Source organism: Cydia strobilella, chromosome 11, assembly GCF_947568885.1.
Source record: "Cydia strobilella chromosome 11, ilCydStro3.1, whole genome shotgun sequence".
Taxonomy (NCBI): Eukaryota; Metazoa; Arthropoda; class Insecta; order Lepidoptera; family Tortricidae; genus Cydia; species Cydia strobilella.
The window spans coordinates 10,914,611-10,934,122 of record NC_086051.1 but is presented as its reverse complement, the minus strand read 5'-3'; the positions used below and the strand labels follow the sequence as shown (position 1 = coordinate 10,934,122).

The 19,512-nt window shown below is 36.7% G+C and overlaps 1 protein-coding gene across 2 annotated transcripts in view; it reads left to right on the top strand.

The window, feature by feature from the left end:
- The window catches only part of LOC134745143 (uncharacterized), a 33,351-nt gene that overhangs the window by 12,551 nt on the left and 1,288 nt on the right, over positions 1-19,512 (top strand). The window contains exons 2-7 of one of the 2 annotated variants that reach the window (XM_063679119.1): positions 4,873-4,903; positions 8,994-9,229; positions 13,553-13,689; positions 13,894-14,026; positions 16,401-16,546; positions 19,248-19,456. In XM_063679119.1, the coding sequence (XP_063535189.1) occupies positions 4,873-4,903; positions 8,994-9,229; positions 13,553-13,689; positions 13,894-14,026; positions 16,401-16,546; positions 19,248-19,456 (892 nt within the window). Of the gene's footprint in view, positions 1-4,872; positions 4,904-8,993; positions 9,230-13,552; positions 13,690-13,893; positions 14,036-16,400; positions 16,547-19,247; positions 19,457-19,512 lie in introns of both variants that reach the window. The other variant, XM_063679118.1, reaches the window with a different exon arrangement.

Sequence of the window (19,512 nt, the reverse complement as noted above, 5' to 3'; positions counted from 1 at the left end):
TCTATATATATAGCTATAATAGCTCTATAAAGTTTTTTCCTGTTTTTTTTTTAAGTTTTAATTAAGGGTTTCTTAAGGGGAGCGAAAATTTGATTATTTTTGCGCTACGACGCACGATATAGGAGATACAGCTAATACAGCCCTATAAAGATTTTGTTTCTTTTTTTTTCATTGTATTTTTCATGTATTACTTTTGGGTTACATAAAGGGGAACGAAAATTTTATTATTTTTGCGCTACGACGCATGGTTAAGGAGATACAGTCCTATATATTTTTTTACAATGCATGTGCTCGAAAAGTGCGTTTCCTACGGAGCCATATCGTGCGGAAAGTACTGCTTTTCCGCACTAGTGCTTTTTGTTTTCAATTTTTTTTACAGTACATATGGTGCTACTTTCTCGCACTAGTGCGGAAAAGAGCACTTACCGTGCATATGTCGAAAGTTTAAAGGGCCATATGTACTGTAAAACGTACGATACACGTGCGAATAAGTAATTCGCAACTCGTGTCGATTTAAAACACTCCTTTTAATAATTAAACTTATTTGCCATGACATGTTTTTTTTATTTACTCGCACAATGCATAGTAAAACGTTGTATGATACACGTGCGTAAAGATGACTTCCGCACTTGTTGCATAAATAGCAATTTTTTTTATCAAAGAATGAAAGAAAGTCACGGTATTAATAACCAAATTTTACTTTAGTGGTACCTTTTCCCTATCACTGTCACAAATGTATGTGGCGTTCACGTAAACGCGATATTTTTAAGATTTCCCTGCGCAATGTTGCCAGCTCGCTCGCAAATCAAACATGTACTTACAGTTCTTTTGCATAATGGTGACATTGTACAATATCTATAAGTTTTAAAAAGGTAAAAGATAATTCGACGCATTCTTTGCTTGCTTGTTGCTTGTTGTTGTGTTGTTTGCGTAACTTCTTTGAATAAGTTGCGTTAATTTGGCGCACAGGCGAAGTAAACATGCGTTGCGTACGGCAAGGTCACGCCGCGGCCCCACCCTGCACGGCCTCCGTTGCCCATTCAGACCGCCCGCTAGCTTCGTTTGAACGCAAATAATATTTTTGTAATATTTGTTTATGCAGTGGATGCAAGTGACACAAATTCATACATCTTATTTATCTTGCATTTCAAATTAATAAGATGTAAACTCTAATATCTTTAATATTCTTTTGTAACGGTGACAGCCTGTTACAACAAAATCATCAAATATCTTATGAAGCTATGCCTTAATAAGACACAAAATCATTTAATGGACCTATTTAAACGATTAAATTCGACCTAAGTAATTTTTTTTAACTCTAATTTTTTTTTGTGTCATTTAGAATATTATGACATAGTATCAGATTGCAGTGGACGTAATTGACACAAACTATGTTTTCACACTAAAAACACTATCCTAAATGCAACACAGTTACATGTGTTCTCTCGAATATTTTTTTCTCCAAGATAATTCAAAATAAAAAATAATTACCACAAAATAACAAATTACTAGAAAAGCAAATTATATATATGACACAAAACAAAATGTAAGATTTACATCTTAACAAAGTATTCATAAGCGAAAACAGAATTGACTTTAATATTTTTATAACCTAGGGGTCAAAATATAGCCAGCGGTACAGGTCTACAATTCATTCGCGCCTTCACGCACAATAATCAGAGTAACCCCGTTTAAGAAACCGTTTACTCGACTGAACGCGAATTTGCATACAAGTATTCGTAAGAGATTATCCGTCTGATGTTTCCGCACGGAGTTAAGGTGACCTCTCGGAAATATGGTGGGAGAGTTATATTAGAGTAATGACACTAATGACTCTATTTTAGAACCTCGATAAGCAATTTGAAGTAGATTATCGTTATTTGTGGTAGATTAAATTTTGGTAATGCTTTAAGAATAGGGCATAATGTCATTATTGTAATATTCTGCTTCCTATAAGTTTGTAAACAATACGAAAATAGAACCTAATCTAAAATTTGCCTCTGAATCAAACCGCAAAAAACATTGCCGGCCAAATTAAGACGAAACAAAGATTATAGGTAGCTGATAAGATTGAATTAAGTATAAAAGAAAGTTTGCAGGTCACATTTTTGATTTGGCCTTTAACCGAGATTCGGTTAAGGAGCTTAAAAATGATACGCTGTCAAACTGTCACATGACAAACTTATTGTGATTTGGAGATATTTTTACGGATTTTATTTTCCATCTACTTAGCTGATACCTAGAAATAACATTGTTAAACTACTAATTACTATGATGTAGTTAATAACGGGTTGAAGTCTTTTTCAACATAGTTTGATGATAAAGAAAAATAGAAAGAAACTATGTAAAAGAAATGGCATCAACTAACCTAGGTATCTCTAACAAATCAGTCAGGTAGTTTAATTGAATAGCAGGTACCTACATTAATTTATATGATGATTTTGTCTTTAGCCATTGGACAAACCACGGACAAACCCTGAAATCCCACGTAGGGTTACTTCTCAGGAATGCTCTAAGGTATTTTTTTTTTTTAATCAGACTAAAGATAAAATAACAAATTTTCAAACAAAAGTTATTTTCAATAATCGATGACAAAAAGAATCATACCTACTGTATTAATCATTGGCAGTGTTTTTGACAATAGTTAAGAAAATGTTCGGCAATGTTGACATTTGTCAAAAGTCAGAATCTTATTAGTGCCACAAATAAAAAAGATACCTAATCAAAAAAGGTCAAAGGTTTCTTCTTCTTCTTCCAGTGCCATCTCCTACCGGAGGTCGGCTATCATGAGGGCTATACGAACTTTAGACGCAGCCGCGCGGAATAATGAGCGTGTGCTCTGTTTGAACCACGTTCGGAGATCTTTGAGCCATGAGTTACGTCTTCGTCCGGATGATCTTTTACCTTGGATCTTTCCTTGGATAATGAGTTGAAGGAGTTCATATTTCTTGTTTCGCATGATATGACCAAAGTACTGCAGTTTGCGTTTTTTGACTATCTTTAAAACCTCGGCATCTTTATTTACTAACTGCAGCACTCTTTCGTTAGTTACTCTATCCGTCCATGATATTTTCAGGATTCTTCTGTACACCCACATTTCGAAAGCCTCCAAGCGTTTACACATATTCTTGGTCAGTGTCCACGATTCTACTCCATACAGAAGAACCGAGAAAACATAGCACCGTGCTAAACGCACCCTAGTAGAAATCCTCAACGAACGGTTGCACAGAAGATGTCTGAGCTTCATGAAAGCGTTACGCGCCTGTTCAATTCAACACTTGATTTCAACGCTGTGATCACTCTGGTCGTTTACAGTGCATCCTAAGTACTTGTAAGACTGGACTCTTTGAACTACCTGCTTTCTTACAACTACATCAGCTGTTACAGATGTTCCTGAATTTTGTGGCTTTCTTACTGTCATAATTTTGGTCTTTTTCAAGTTAATATTTAGTCCAAAACTTGAGCTAACGACATCTACCCGTTGAAGCAAACTCTGCAATTATTTTTGATTTGACGCCAGTAATATCGTATCGTCAGCATATCTAATATTATTTATTAAGCGGCCATTCACAGCAATTCCCTCTTCCGCATTTACCAAGGCCTCTGTAAATATTGCCTCCGCATAAATATTAAATAGCAGCGGGGAGAGTATACATCCTTGGCGTACGCCACGCATGATGTCGATAGTCTCAGTTTGTTCCTGTCCCACTCGCACTTGAGCCTTTTGATGCCAATAGAGATTTCTGATGATTGTCAGATCTTTAGCGTCAAGTCCAATGTCACCAAGAATTTCAAGAAAGAATTCCAAGAAAGGTTTCTTACTAAATCGTAATTTGTTAATTTCTTCATAACCGGAACACTGGTTGTTATGAGACTTTGTATACTGGTTCTAAATACTCTAAATGTACATTTCGGCTTTGTCCAATGGCTAGGGACGTAGGGACACACCGTATACAGTATCTGTATTAGTCTGTATTAAGAAAGAATACTCCTATATATTGGATGTGTTTGATACATATTAAGATATGAACTATTTTGGTTAAAACGAAAGTAAAAGTCTAAACTTGCGGCTAGCGTAAATGTAAGTTTAATGACATAAGAGAGTGAAGATGGGCCATAATATTTAAGTTGCGGTTTAGAGGCGTCTCTCAGCGGTCAACCAGATTAGCAGATTCAAATTACGTTACGTCTCAAATTGCAGAACTTTCCCACAACCTACACTTTCTATTTTACTAACCGAAGGACACTGAAAATGTACATGCAGGCTTCATTGTTTTTATTGCAACTAAATTACAGTTAGTGGCCTACTGTGATGTAGGTACCTACATAATAATAAGCATTAAAAAATAAGTAGGCCAATATCCGTAATATCTAAAATAAAAATGCCTAATGCTTTCTCCGTTATTTCGATAATTAAAAGAGTAAAAGTCGCCATCGCGGTGCCGTATTAGATAGCAACTTATGTTTTATTTTCTTATTTATCAGCTATAGTAGATCGATAATTTTTACTGATTCGTTAGATATTTTCTCCCAAAACAGGAGGGTTTGCTATTTGACCTGAATATTTAGCTGATGAACGATTTCAACCTCTTGTCTGTAGGTATAGGTACTCATATATGATCCTACCCGATTTTTAGGTATCATTATGTATTAAAAAAACTGCTTTTTATTCCAGGTACATACAGCACAACCGAAGTTTTAACCACTCTACACATATTAGTCAAACTTACAACATTATCGTAATCCGGCCTAACGTTATCAATTCTCATACATTGTGTTTGTGCCACAGCCGCATCTCTAGCGATTCCTCAGATAACAGACTCTTAATTGCTGGCTCTTCCCTTTGGCTAATTTGAATGCTTATTGTTGCAGGTTCCCGCTGTACTTACACAGGACTACGATGGTGAGTCTTTGTTATATCTACTTAATGAAACTATATTACGAATACGAGATTTACTCGCAAATAAATAGTTGCAGTTGTTTCTTTGTCAATTTAAAACAATTTTATTATAATAAATCAATGATAAATTAAGTACAGTGGAACTGGGCTGGGCATGTCTGTCGCATGCACCCGGAAAGGTGGGCCAAAATGGTTACTGAGTGGGACCCACGGAACACCATAGACGGTGCAGGGCGGGGTTCAGGCAGACCGAAAAGGAGATGGCGGCACAGATGGCGGGACGACTTGGACGCATTCTACCCCAAATGGTGGGAAAATGCCGATGACAGGGTCGAGCAAAGAGTAAGGATATGGGTCGAGAGGAAAAAGCGAAGGGAGGCCTTTGCCCAGCAGTGGGATACCAGAGTAGGCTAATAAAAAATGGTGTTTCGTTGCGTAATGCGTTGATTTAGTTCGGATAAGTTTCGGTTTTAATCATCTTTAAGTCTTATTCCAAATAGCATACTACAATAAGTGTATACATTAAAACGAGAAAAACATAAAGAGAGACAGCAATAGATATATGTTGGTTCTGGGTGGGGTTGCAGTAGTGCTGTCCCGTCGTCAAAGTCTAGGATATTTTTATTTATAGATCTAAATCCGTCATGTCATGTGACATGTCCCACGGATGCGTCTCACGAATAAGTAGGTTTAAATTTACTCCAGCATCCGTTTAACTCGACTAGTAGCGCTAATAATGGCAAGTGGACAATGGCTTTGATGTACTTAAATAGGATCTATAGAATCTCCTGCTGCTGATGCCCCTCAATACACTTGACTAGCTATTGATTAACGCCCATTAGAAGTCATAAATCATATGTAATAAGCGCTTATAACATTAACGCTCTCGCCGGCATTCAAGCTTAGACAAAGGTAGCGATCCACTTTTGCCTGACACGTAGGTAATAACACGAGCAGTCTTAACGGCCTGCCATGATATTCCTATAGCTTTCCTAGCATTTATATTCAAAGAACCAAGCCAATTCGAACTTTCAGGAAGGTGTATTTGGGTTGGGATAACTTCGAAAGCGGGGTAATTTTGAAAATGGTAAATATAGTTGGTCAAGCAAATCTAGTCAGTAGAAAAGGGCGGCAAATTTAATAAAAACCGGACAAGTGCGAGTCGGACTCGCCCACCGAGGGTTCCGTACTTTTTTGTATTTGTTGTTGTAGCGGAAAATTTCAACTGTCTAGCTATCACGGTTCATGAGATACAGCCTGGTGACAGACAGACGGACAAACGGACAGACGGACAGCGGAGTCTTAGTAATAGGGTCCCGTTTTTACCCTTTGGGTACGGAACCCTAAAAACTGTTATCGTCCCATAGACAATTTTAATTTCGCGCCTTTTTCTACTGACAAGATTTGCTTGGCCAAGTAAATGTACTAAACTAGGAGCACTTTCTACAGTAGCAACAGCAGGTACGCAAGTTGCCGTAAGCGTTGCAGTAATATGTATAGTTGGTCAAACCAAATTGTAAGTAAAAAGGAACAAAAAAAACCGGACAAGTGCGAGTCGCCCTCGCCCACCGAGGGTTCCGTACTTTTTAGTATTTGTTGTTAAGTATATAGCGGCAACAGAAATACATCATCTGTGAAAATTTCAACTGTCTAGCTATCACGGTTCATGAGATACAGCCTGGGGACAGACAGACGGACAGACAGACAGACAGACGGACGGACAGACGGACCGAGGAGTCTTAGTAATAGGGTCCCGTTTTTACCCTTTGGGTACGGAACACTAAAAACTATACTCATCCTTTTCTTTTGGGTGCTAGTACTAGTGTAAGACAAAGATAGTATGATTCTCTCTGTCTATGTTTGAAATGAGAGAGTCCTTTGACAAACTATAGCAGCTATAGCTGAAGCATGAAGTGCTTCGGGTTTTATAGACATATGCCATTTTCTAAATTACTCCGCTATCGTAGTTACCCCAATGCACCTCAAATCAAATAAAGCTTTTTAAAGATATGAAGGTCATGAAAAACTTTTCATCAAAACTCATTCAGCATTATATGTTTGGATAAAATATTTTTACCTAAATATGGAAGTATATATAGTACGAGTATATTACTTGATATGGAAGTCCTTGTCTCCACTCCTGATCGAAGCTTATTCCTAAATAAAAACGATACAATTTTTTATACACATTGTTCATATACATTTTATGGGTGAGTTATGTAACCTGTATGTAACTAAAAAGTAAAATACCTACCTCTATCAATAGTAATGACAACTTACGAACATTATTGCCTCGCAATTTATACTGGTCCACCTGGTTCGTTCGCTCCGCTCGGTATGCGGCAGTGAGACATGGCCTAAGCACGATTATCTTCTAGGCTAACTTGTAATTTGAAATTTGAACATATCTTATATCTCTTTGAAATAGGCCTAGCCTAATCAGATACAGACATATTTATTGGCAATAAAACATAATGTCAATGCTAAAAGAATATCGTATCGTTCTCCATTGAAATAGGTTGAACATATTCTTACGGAGATCCTTGCTTATTTCCTTTGAAGTGTGACTTGATGATTTATCGATTATTCATGTCAAAAGACATTCGAAAGGTAACTCTGGCCTAGTCTACGATTAAAATAAATTGAATACATCGTGATTTATTTACAATCATAATGGTCATAAGCGGTAGATCTGCGTCACATTACATGTACCTACTAATACCTATTACATATTACGTACACAAAAGACGTCCCGAGTTAAGAATACAATTCGAATCTAATATCAATAGGCCAAATGGCCAAAAGATCATTTAAAAATTGACGTCCATAGAAAATAAACATAGTTTGATGATGAAATTAGTGGAAAACTTAATTTTCCTCGTCCTAACTGATATTACAATTTCTTAATGCATTATAAGTGAGGTTCAAATAGTCAAATTGGATAGGGTATTTGACTCTGCATTTAAAATAAATTATTTTACACCATGCAAGAAATAAAGCACCAGAAGATAAATAGAGAAACTCAGACAGCAGTTATTTTTAGGCACAATTTCTATTTTAAAACCCGTATAAAACTATAAAGCGTAGGTAATTTGATTTGGACGTCACATGCTACTGTTTCATATAAATTCCATAGTAGCAAATCGTTTTCGTATCGTCATTGTGTTAGTCGCTTTTCGGTGAAAGAAAAAATCGTGAGGAAACCGGTTTAGCCCTCGGGGTTGGAAGGCCAGATGGCAGTCCCTAAAACTACCTACGCCAATTCCTGGGATTAGTTGCCAAGCGGACCCCAGGCTCCCATTTGCCGTGGCAAAATGCCGGGACAACGCGAGGAAGATGATGAGTAGCAAATCGTTTTGTTAGTTCGAAAAAAGAAACTGATTTGACTAGTAGTAAAATACCCTATATTAATCAAAGAGAATAGAGTGTGTAGATAGAGGGTTATTGTCATAGTAAATTTTGTAGTCACAGTAAATTTACTGCCATTTTCCGACACAGGATTAAAATTAAAAATTAAAATAAATAAAAATATCAAAAATATTGATTTTTTTGTTTTTGTTTTTGGGACGCCATATGACTGACCCATGTTCTTTCACTGATATGCGTTAAAATTGTTAAATATCAAACGGTGTCGCCAACGCCATCTACACGAGTATAGGCCAAAGATGTGCCATCTATTAGAGCATAATTTTTTCTTGATTTTCCGAGGCACGTGATTTTTTTGCCGTTGTTTGCGTAATGGTACGGAACACTTCGTGCGTGAGTCCGACTCGCACTTGGCCGGTATTTTTACTTAGACTTTACTTATCTTATACGGAGTTACATATATCTTTGATACTATTAGAGTTTTGAATGATTCACGGTTAGTTTCACTAGACTTATATTGACCGGGAAATAATACAAAAGGTAATCACGGTCTATATCCCGGTCAATATAAGTCTTTGATACTAATCAAATATATAGGTATAGAAATTCAATTACTTTATAAACACAAATAGGTATAGGTATCTATGCATCAGTTTAATCTGCGATCTAGTTCATAAGTAAGCTCAACCCCATTGAACGGCATTTAGATCCCACAAATTGATTACAGTAACGGACATCCAATGCACATTCTCGAGCGGCGGCACGGGCCTGCGGGACTCAGTGACGGCCCTGCTAAGGAAGCCCGAGGGCTTCCGTGGAGCCCCGCTGTTTGCTGATGATCGCGCGACGGACCCCATCTCCGACCCCGTCTGCCAGATCCGGCCGGAGACGGAGGACCCCACGGGACTCCTATACAGGCTCCGGATAACGGACTTTACGAGATGCGGAGTACTGAAGCGGAATGTAAGTTCATTTAGATATACCTAGTTAGCTTCAAAAATGTATAGAAAACCGAACACCAGCCAAGATGAGAAATCGTACATCGACAAACGCCAAACGAAAGACAAAAAAATGTATCGGGATGACAGTTGCTACGAAAAGTCACGTGACTTCCATACAATTATTTCAGTTCTATTGGAGTGACAAATTTTTATTAATGTTATCAATCTATCAGGTTTGTTTTTGGGATCAAATGTCTATAATTATAGGACCCACAGCATGAAATCAATACAAAAGTCAGAAATGATAGTAAAAGTCTGACTGTCGTACTTCACTCGCGAAACGCTCCTAACAAAACGATAAGTGAACGTGACGTCAAGGTCACGGAGAGCCCATCTTGAAGTATGGAAAATAAGTCAAATTGCGATTTTGTCGGTGAAATATTGCGTTTATAGTTGCGAAACAATCTTTTTTTGGATAAAATGTAAGGAATCGAATGATACCCTTGCTTCATTCCTTTTTGGCAGTAAACAAAAACTTTAAATTTTGAATTTTTTAGGTCCTGTATTTTTTATCATATCCATATATTATTTTAATATCCACATTATTGCCATAAATTGCTTGTTTGCTATCTAATTTACTAGATTTTGTTGTTATAAAATTCAACATGTGTTATCATGCCTCTAGGCCCCTAGTTAAAATTAAACGGTAGTATCGAGTAGCGAAAGTAGGTATTTTTGAAGAACAAAAGTTATCAAAACCCTCTTTCATGAAAGAAAACAATGGTGATCATATACGAGATTTTTTTTTGTGATACGAATGCCCTTGCGTTTTTGTCTCAGGGGATGCCACTTATTCCTAAAGTCAAATCATACTGATATTACTGATCAATCCCCCTAACTACGCTATTTAGCTCTGGCTACTGTACAGTTAAGGGAATTCTCATTGAAGAGAAATGCTGCCATCTCCCGCGTTCCCGGTCTGCACCATATATCTGCCTACCTGAATCCCTCCAGCTTGATACTGTTTATACTTATATAAACTTGCAGCTAGTAATAATAAAAGGGATATTAGAAATGTTAGCAAACAAATGCGTAGAAATCACCATACCTCGACAATTTTGTCAACACATTGCCATAACTCGTTATATTTATGTATCACCACAGATAATAACATTTCCCGTTGCTAACAGTATGAATGTGAGTGGCACCAGTACTCTCCAGTGCCTAACTATAACTATATAGCCTAGGTACCTATACTATACCATTAACTAGGCCTAGACTAACGCTATTGAGGTGAAGAGAAAACGAAGTGTCTGTGTCGATGCACCGATTATATGGAAATGTAGTTTAGTTTTAACCGAGAACATGTCTCTTAGAACTGTTAACCTTTCTTTGAACCCGTTGGCAATATATTGAGCAATATAAAATGGGTGTGGATGTGATTATTATCTATCCTACACAAGAAAAATATGTAGGTATAAGGTATAAGTAAAAAGCTATTATTACAGCTACATACCTACAGTGCATGATTTAGATATGCTGAATGATGATGTTTTGTAGGCACCAAATCTTTAAGTATTAAATTCATAAAATCATCCAAAAAATTCTATGAATGGGACGATTTTTTTTAGGGTTCCTTATAGTTTGGCCATGTTCGTCTGTCCGTCTGTCGTCGGCTTTGCTACGTGATCATTAGTGGTAGAAAGCTGCAATTTGGCATGGATATATAAGTCATGCATGGCGAGATAACGGTAGAATAAAAAGTTAAAAAAAAAAATTGTAGGGTACAAAATGTTTTTATATATTTATTTTTTCGCTTTAACCCAATAGTGTGGGGCATCGTTGGATAGGCCTTAAAAAGTGAATATTTTTGGAAATAATCGCTCCGAAAGAAAAAATATATTTATGGTCCCCCCCTCTCTTTAACTTTTGAAACATGGGTCCAAAAATATGAAAAAATTGTAAAACAAAAGCTCAATAAATACTTTCAATGAAAACTATAGCGAACATAATCGGCCCAACCCTTTTTGAGTTATTAAATTATCTGTATTTGCTACACCCTATTCAGGGTCCATGTGATACCATAAGAAATATGTAAATACTACCCAAAAATGTACCATGGAAGCAAGAAATAAATGAATACTGAATACTGAATACAAAAAGTCTTCTCTTCTTAGTAAACATAAGTACAAAGCGCTGCGAAAGTATAGGTACTCCCTTTTGCTTGTAATGTACATGATACTTACTAATAGCCCCCCTTTAGCCTATTCTGACAGAATGGTAACTACGGAACCCTACACTAAGCATGGCCCGACATGCTCTTGGCCAATTATTCCTACCTATATCTCATCACCCGCCTATATTAACTACTAGTATTATATATATATAGCTGTTCCCAAATGTGGACTATGCCACCAACGCTTTAATGGGTTACGTAGGACAAATACAAACATGCAGCCCTCGTTTTGCCACCCCAAGGGGATTATTACCGGAATGAAAATATTCTACTTACTTACTTACCTAGGTAAAACTTCTAAAATTCGAACTACTCGTACCTGTACCTCTACCTAAAGTCCATAACTATTATAACAAATCTCATTTTACTCATCTACTTAAATCGATGCATGTAAGTAATACATGGAAACAGGTAGACCATCAGAATATGATAACGAATACTATACGGTTAATGGTTAATTGCAATTAACGTTCGGCCAACACTGTACCTATGGACAAGTATGTGCCCAAGACTACCACACACACCGCTACCCGGTCTTTAATTTCCTCACACGCGTATCGTAAGTCTGCCTATTCTTCTCATGATCTGTCTATTTTACAGCTACGAGTACTTACCTTAATTCTTATAAATGAAAAAAATTGATATCAATGTGATTTATTTGAAAGCATTTGTGTTGCGTGCCACTTTTTCTTTAAACGTGGTATACAGTTATGACGAGTCCAACGCGGCTAACGAATCGAAACAAAGTGGTAAAATTGGATAACATTAATACGAGAACAGATATCATGAGGCCCGTTAAGACTTAAGATGTCAAATTGTTATTATTCGATATTTTAGTTCTTAATATACTTTTTGTATACAATACAAATACTCTTGATTGCACATCTCAATAAAAAATAATACGGAAAGAAAACAGCAATAGAAGTAGTTTATGAAATAGTTTGTGTAGTTTTTCAAAAATGGTGTAAGTAGGTACCGGTATTTTTAGATACAAAATAGAACTAGGAATTTAAGGAAAAAAGAACAAAATTTATTAAATAATTTATTGAATCAACTGACGTATTAATAGTAGCTTTGAGCTTTGGCATAGAAAACAATAACCGTTTTTGTAAAAAGGAACTTACAAAGGTCCGGTACCTTAGGTATTTAACCTACAGATTGTTTTCTTAATGTAGGCTGCGTTTTTAATCTCGCTTGAAAATATATATATAAATATAACCATCCTAGGAAGTCGCACCAATTAGGTCGGTAACTAATCTATTTTACAAGCAAAATAATTGCACTAAGCCTAAAAAGATTCGAGATTGCGATGAAATTGATATAAGTAAATGGATCGTATCGGATACTTTAAAAACTTATGAGAAGCTCGTCTGTACCACTACCACGGGTGCTAAACTCGCGCGCGCAGAAATGGTTTATCCCTCATTGTTCAGAATTTCCCATATTTATATGTAAGTAGAGACATTGTTAAGTCTCTTGCCGTATCTTAGCAGTAACGTCTTTATGTCGACACACCACGGTGGGATCAATTTAATTCGTGTAAAAATAGGTCAATAAATTTCCAAGAAAAAACACGTGATTTTCATTGAACCGATAATTACCCATCGGTAGAATTATTAGACCGTAAAGTGTAAGTAACGATGACAGACAAAATTCTGCAGCAGTGGTTAATTGATATAATAAAATAAGTAGATCTCGGATGCCTTTACATAATAGGTACTTGAGCTACCTATATACTTGTTTTATTGTTTAAACGATCCTTATTTTAAATAAGTTTGACAATTTATAACTGAAACACATGTTTAAAAAATACGTAGAGGTAATGGATTTTGCCATGAGCAAAAGAAACACTTATTATCCGAAATAGACGTCATAGATTAATAGTTTAAGTTGGAAGAGAAACACTCTTTTCCTCTTACTCACATATGAAATATTACCCATACCCACTGGCACGACAATTGTAGGCAATAATTGCCTTTATTATGCCTATGCCTATGCCTCATTGGAAGAGGTGCGTGGTCAGCAGTTAAATATAAACACTGATGATGTTTTTAATACTACATAATGATTCAAGTTACCTACCTTAAACGTCGTATTTGTTATTTCCAGGGCTTTGTGCACGTCCGCGTATGGTTCCCGCAGTTCCCGGGCGTGGTGATGCAGTCTGACCAGGAGCTGATTATCATGTGCAAGCCGCCCGAGCCCACCATCATCGAGAACAAGGCCGCCGGCTTCGCTGGGAGCTTGTGAGTACCTACAAAAAAGAAATAGATTAGACGTCCCTGTCGGTATATTACAAACGCTGCTTAAATCATCATACAATTGATAGAAAAGGCCTAAGACAGGCGTGGCGTGGCGTTCAAAGGGTTAATACATATTACACAACTCGTTAGTCGCTCGTTAGTAACAACTATTCAACAACCTATTTTATATCATCTTTCATGCCCAAGCCCACACGGCGCGCGAGTGTCTGGCGTAGTGGAGGAGACGCCGGGCCGGCTGGAGTACGAAGTGGCGCTGTACAAGGAGGCGCCGCCGGTGTCGCGGCACACCAACCACTCAGTTGACCTGCCCGTCGATCAGGTAACTGCTGTACGTTCTTTTATCACTTATTTTATTATGCACACTACAAGAAAATAGTTAATAGGGGCTTTATGTATAAAGGCAGAACGATTACTTCCCATTACTCCACTCTACTTAATCAATAGATATCTAAAAATCAACCGACAACATTCATAATATTTTGTCCGTTACCTATTTTTTCGTTTTAGAAAGAATTCAAAATATGTACTTAGTTACAACTTTCCCCGTGTGATGTATATTTATATAGTTATTTGTTATACAAGGGTGCAAAGTTGTATTTTACCCGCGAGTGTTTTAACACACGAGAAGTAAAATACATTTGCACCCGTGTGTAACACAAAACTTTTCCCCTCACTATAGCGAGGAAAGTGCAACATCCACAGGCGTTAGATCATCTTCATCAACTGGAATCACTCATTTTTTTACGATATTATAACAAAAAACTCTGGAAATTCTGTACTTTTACGTAAGAAGTTTTTAAGTAAAAATTTTGTTGACAATTTCGACATTTCTGACGTATGAAATGTCAATGATGCGCTTTGAAATTGCATCGACTTAACTTGTGCGTTCAGAATTATATTTAACATTATGGAATTTTAAGGATTATGACTTAAAATCATTAAATAAAGCTAAATTTGGTATTTTTTATTAGATTCTCAAACCATTTATTTAATGATAATTAATATCGAACGAACCATTATCATGAGCGTTTTACGTTTTGTTATCTGTCAAGTTACTTAAACACGCTCCATCCAAGGTCAAATTACTTTCCCCACTAGTGGATAATACGCGTTTTTCCCCGCTTGTATTGAAGGATAAACGACAACTTTCCGAGCTAGTGAGGGGAAAAATATATATATTCCCCGTATGTTTTATTTATACGAAAGGCTTTATTTTCAGTAAAAAAAGGTAAGGCCATATATATACGTCCATTACTGTGATTTGAGCCTAGCCAAGGCGAATAAGTTTCTTGAATACGGTCGAGACACATCGAACAATACGCAAACACGACCTAGCCCAATTTCTGTATTGTTGGACCGGTAGCATGGTCGCATAAGTGGCATTTATATAGATTAGACCTGATAAATAAATACGCGCGTGTAAAGCAACAGGAACTTGCACTTTATGAAAAAACAAAGGAATAAAATGTATCTATTTAGGTATCATATAAAATAATTTACGCAACTAGCTTTATCATGTTTTGAATTGGACATATGAACATTGTGTTTTCATATGAACATAACTTCCGATCATCAATCAATCAATCAATCAAATATATTTATTTGTATAAATAAGGGTACAAAACAGGTGGTATACAAAGTTTTCATTATCATTCCTTATTTTACCATAGTCGGGCGTACAAATATTCAATACCTAAATGTAACTTAACTATTACCCATAGAGCTATATGTACATACATGCATTGTTATAATCTATATGGCACAATTTTAAACACTCAAAAAATTATTGAAAATGAAATTGATAATTAATGTCCTACTTGGTAATATTATGAATTTAAAATTATTAATTTAATTATAAATAAATACGATTATCATGTTTACAAATCACAATTTTCCAAAAACTCATCAATAGAATAATAGCAATTTTCCATTAAATGTCTATACAATTTCCTTTTAAATAAATTAATTGGTAGTTCCTTAAAACTATCAGTAAGACAATTAAATATTTGTATTGCCATTCCATAGACATTCTTCTTAGGAAGTGAAAGATTTGTTGTCGGCATGAAAAGTTTATTCCTATAAGCACCTCGTTTTGATGTCATAGTAATTGTTTTAAAGCAAGACAGGTTTTCCCTAACAAAAATACAAATCTCGTATATGTACATGGCGGGTAATGTCAATATTTTTTTGCTTGTAAACAATGGTCTGCAGGGCTCTCGGAAGTCGGCTCCACATGCTGCCCTAATGCATTTCTTTTGGGTCTTAAAAATTATGTCTGAGTCCACTGAATTCCCCCACATAATTATGCAATATCTTAATTGCGATGCAACATATCCATGATAGGCTGTCATAGCTGTAGATTCCGACACTACATTGCGAATACGATGCAAGACATATACAAAACGATCTAATTTAATTCGTAAACCGTCGATATGAGCTTTCCAGTTGCAAAAACAATCTATGGTCAATCCCAAAAATGCGGTTGACTGTACTTCCTCTATATGGGAGTCCTGGTAGGTAATATTCATCGAAATATGTTTACTTTTATATGTCTGGAATTGTATGATTTTTGTCTTACAAGGATTAATATTTAAATTATTACTATCAAGCCAATTTACTATATCTGCTATCGCGTTCCGCATCCGGTAACTTATCCTAAAAACATGAAATAAATAATAAAAGGAATGTTTCAGGCAGTACCCATCGGCACAAAGCTGCAGCTGCGCGCGCGCATAAACCCCGAGTCTGCATGGCGACACATAAAACTGCTAGAAGTGGCCGTGTCGCCGGACCCGGATCGGCCGCACGCGCCCGGCGCCGTGCTGCTCGTCAAAGAGGGGTAACTTTACTAGACTTATCAATCGTAATCACCTGCAGCCTATTTTCGTCGGTACTTTACCTTGGAGTTGCCATACAATCTACGGTACCGTCAATTTTGGGCGACATAAGTAAGTCACAACTTTGAATTATTCGGCGTCTGTGCCCTTAACTTGCAAGAACAGTACAAGAGACATTTTTTGTGTTATGCGGGTACCCATCACAAAGTAGCTATCGTAAAGAAATAGATAGAACTGGTAGAAGTCGGCCGCGTTCCATTTTAAAACCTGTTGATGAATATCAAAGTCGACAAACAAATTATGCTCACATAAAGAAAACTGCAACTGAATACTTAATATGAGTAGCTCGACAGATGTTATCACGACAACTAACCTTGCTGAATACCTTAAGCACAAGTTTTGGATGCACTTGCTTTCACACTTTATTGCTTCTGACCGGTTTAATACTACTATGCACTTTACCTAACTGCATGTGATCCCAAAAATGCGGACACCTTTCGTTTTAATGCAAAGCAGTCACATTACACAGTTATGCATTTCGCATATCGGTATGCGATGTACTGTATGGACTGAATCTTTATATGATGTTCATAAATGTATCCACGCATAATTGAAAAACATATGTGCGATAAAAGGGGTATGGAATAGAAGAACGACCAGTATCATCGCGGGCGTAATTCAACACTGCTTTTTACAGTTTGTGACATAGCCAATATAGAGGACCTACCTATCTAGAGGACAACGGCCTACGTTTACTTTATTTGCCTTTTTTTTCTATGACTTCATACATTTCATATTTATTCTAACGTTGGCTGACCAGTAATATATGATCATGCGCCATGTTGCGGAATTACATTGGAACCAATTTCTTACACTGGCAATAATTTTAATGATAGGTTGTCACTGCTGTCAGTGTCTTGTGGCGGTTTACTTGAATAATACTTAAGTGTTGAATATTAAATAATAAATGACAAAAAATGTCCCAAACTATACATAATCAAGAGCGAAACCTTGTAAATAATGTAAATAGTAAACTGCTGGAAAAGAACCGTTCGGGAAATTAAACTATTTCGCTACGAAACATTTCCAAATTAACATCAGAGCTGACAGGTAAACAAATCAAAATGTCATTATAGTCTAGTTATTACGACTTAGTTATTGTAGTGTTATGTTATACAAGCGAGGAAATACAAACTTAGTAACAAAAATGAGTGAGTTTTAAAAATATTTACTATGGGCTTTGGAACGTAGCATGTTGAACTTGAAAAAATTCAAAAGATACGACACACGAAAATAAGAACCGCGCTTAAAACTATAGATGCTCTCAACCAAGCTCAAAAGTTGAAATGGCGATGGGCCGGACATGTGGCACGACTTAAAGACCGCAGATGGACGAAAATCGTCACCCTATGGAAAGGCCCTTATTTAGTCGTATGGCAGTTTTTTACAAAATAGGCAATTACAATTTACATAAGTAGATACAATTTTACAGTTTTATCGCGAAATGCAAATCCAAAAGAATACAAATCTAAAAAGTTATGTCAACATTTAAGCAGTTGAGTCACGCTGCTGCATCGGGTGTGAGTTGCAGCAGGTCTTCTCTAGCTCCAGTGTATGAGTGCAGAGGGCAGCGTTCAAATTATATGTTGTATGGTTTGGATGTCCTCGCTGCATTCACACAAGGCTGAATCCTTCCATCCCCACTTGTTTAAGAAGTAATTGCAGCGACCGTGGCCCGTTGGAAAGGCCCTCAAGGCAAGCGACGCAGTGGAAGGCCACACTCACGCTGGGACGAGGACATCATTAAAATAGCTGGACCAAACTGGCATCAAACCGCACTTGACCGATCAAAATGGCAAACTTTGGAAGAGGCCTTTACCTGAGAGGGGTTCCTGTTATATACAAATTATTTAGTAAATATTTATAAACAACTAACAACCAAAAACTAGTATTTAAGCAAAAAAAAAAAATTTTTTTTACTTACCATCATAAAGCAAGAAATTGTTAATTATGTATCTGTAATAATTTAGCGGGAAATAAAAGGCTTTTTATTTTAATTTATTTTATTATTGGAGACGATCAATCTTGTTCATTGACTATATACCAGAACCAGAGTAAGGTAATTTTGACCTATGTGTGATGCGTAAGAAAATGCATGACTTTTATACGGTAAAAAAGAAGAACCGACAATAAAAAAATGTGAGCAACGAATATTTGAATTCTAATTTGATTACGGTTTATAAAAGTATGTAAGTCAGAAAACGAGTTGCCAATCCACATTGTTCAGACTATACTGAACTGTTGCCATATAAATGAGAATAGTAGCGCCCTCTTGACAATGATCATATATTCCTGGTCAGGCTAAAATAATAATAAAATGGTCGCGATGATATGATATAAAAGCCATGGGCTGAGTTTGTAATTGACTTTTGCTGTTTTTAAAAGATAAAAATATTGGCCCAAATGGCCACAAGTTTGGTACATTACAGTCTAAAATAAGTTGGGACCGGTGTTGGCTGATATAATTTTTCCAACCAAGCATTTGCAGTTTTGCACTCTAGTATTTACCTACCTATTAACTTGATTGGGAACGGAAGAGACATATTTTGTTTTTCAGTATGTAAGACCCGCTATCACTAGAAAATATTTCTATAGGTAAAAAGCAATACAATTGAAATTGACACGCACGATTGTAATTTTCAGTTGCCGAAACCGCGACTTTGCCTCCATCATCCCGCACCAACCGGCGAGATACCGCGAGCGCCACAATGAGGTGTTCCTCGACTTTGAGGCGTTTCTCCTCGCCTCCATGAAGGAGCGCTCCACCCTGTGGATACACTCACAGATCAAGGCCTGCATGGACGCTGCGGACTGCCAGCCGGATTACTGTCTAGACTTGTTCGAGCCATCTGGTAAGATATAGTTAACCTTCAGCTTAGCAATAGCATCAAATAATACCTATTTTTAT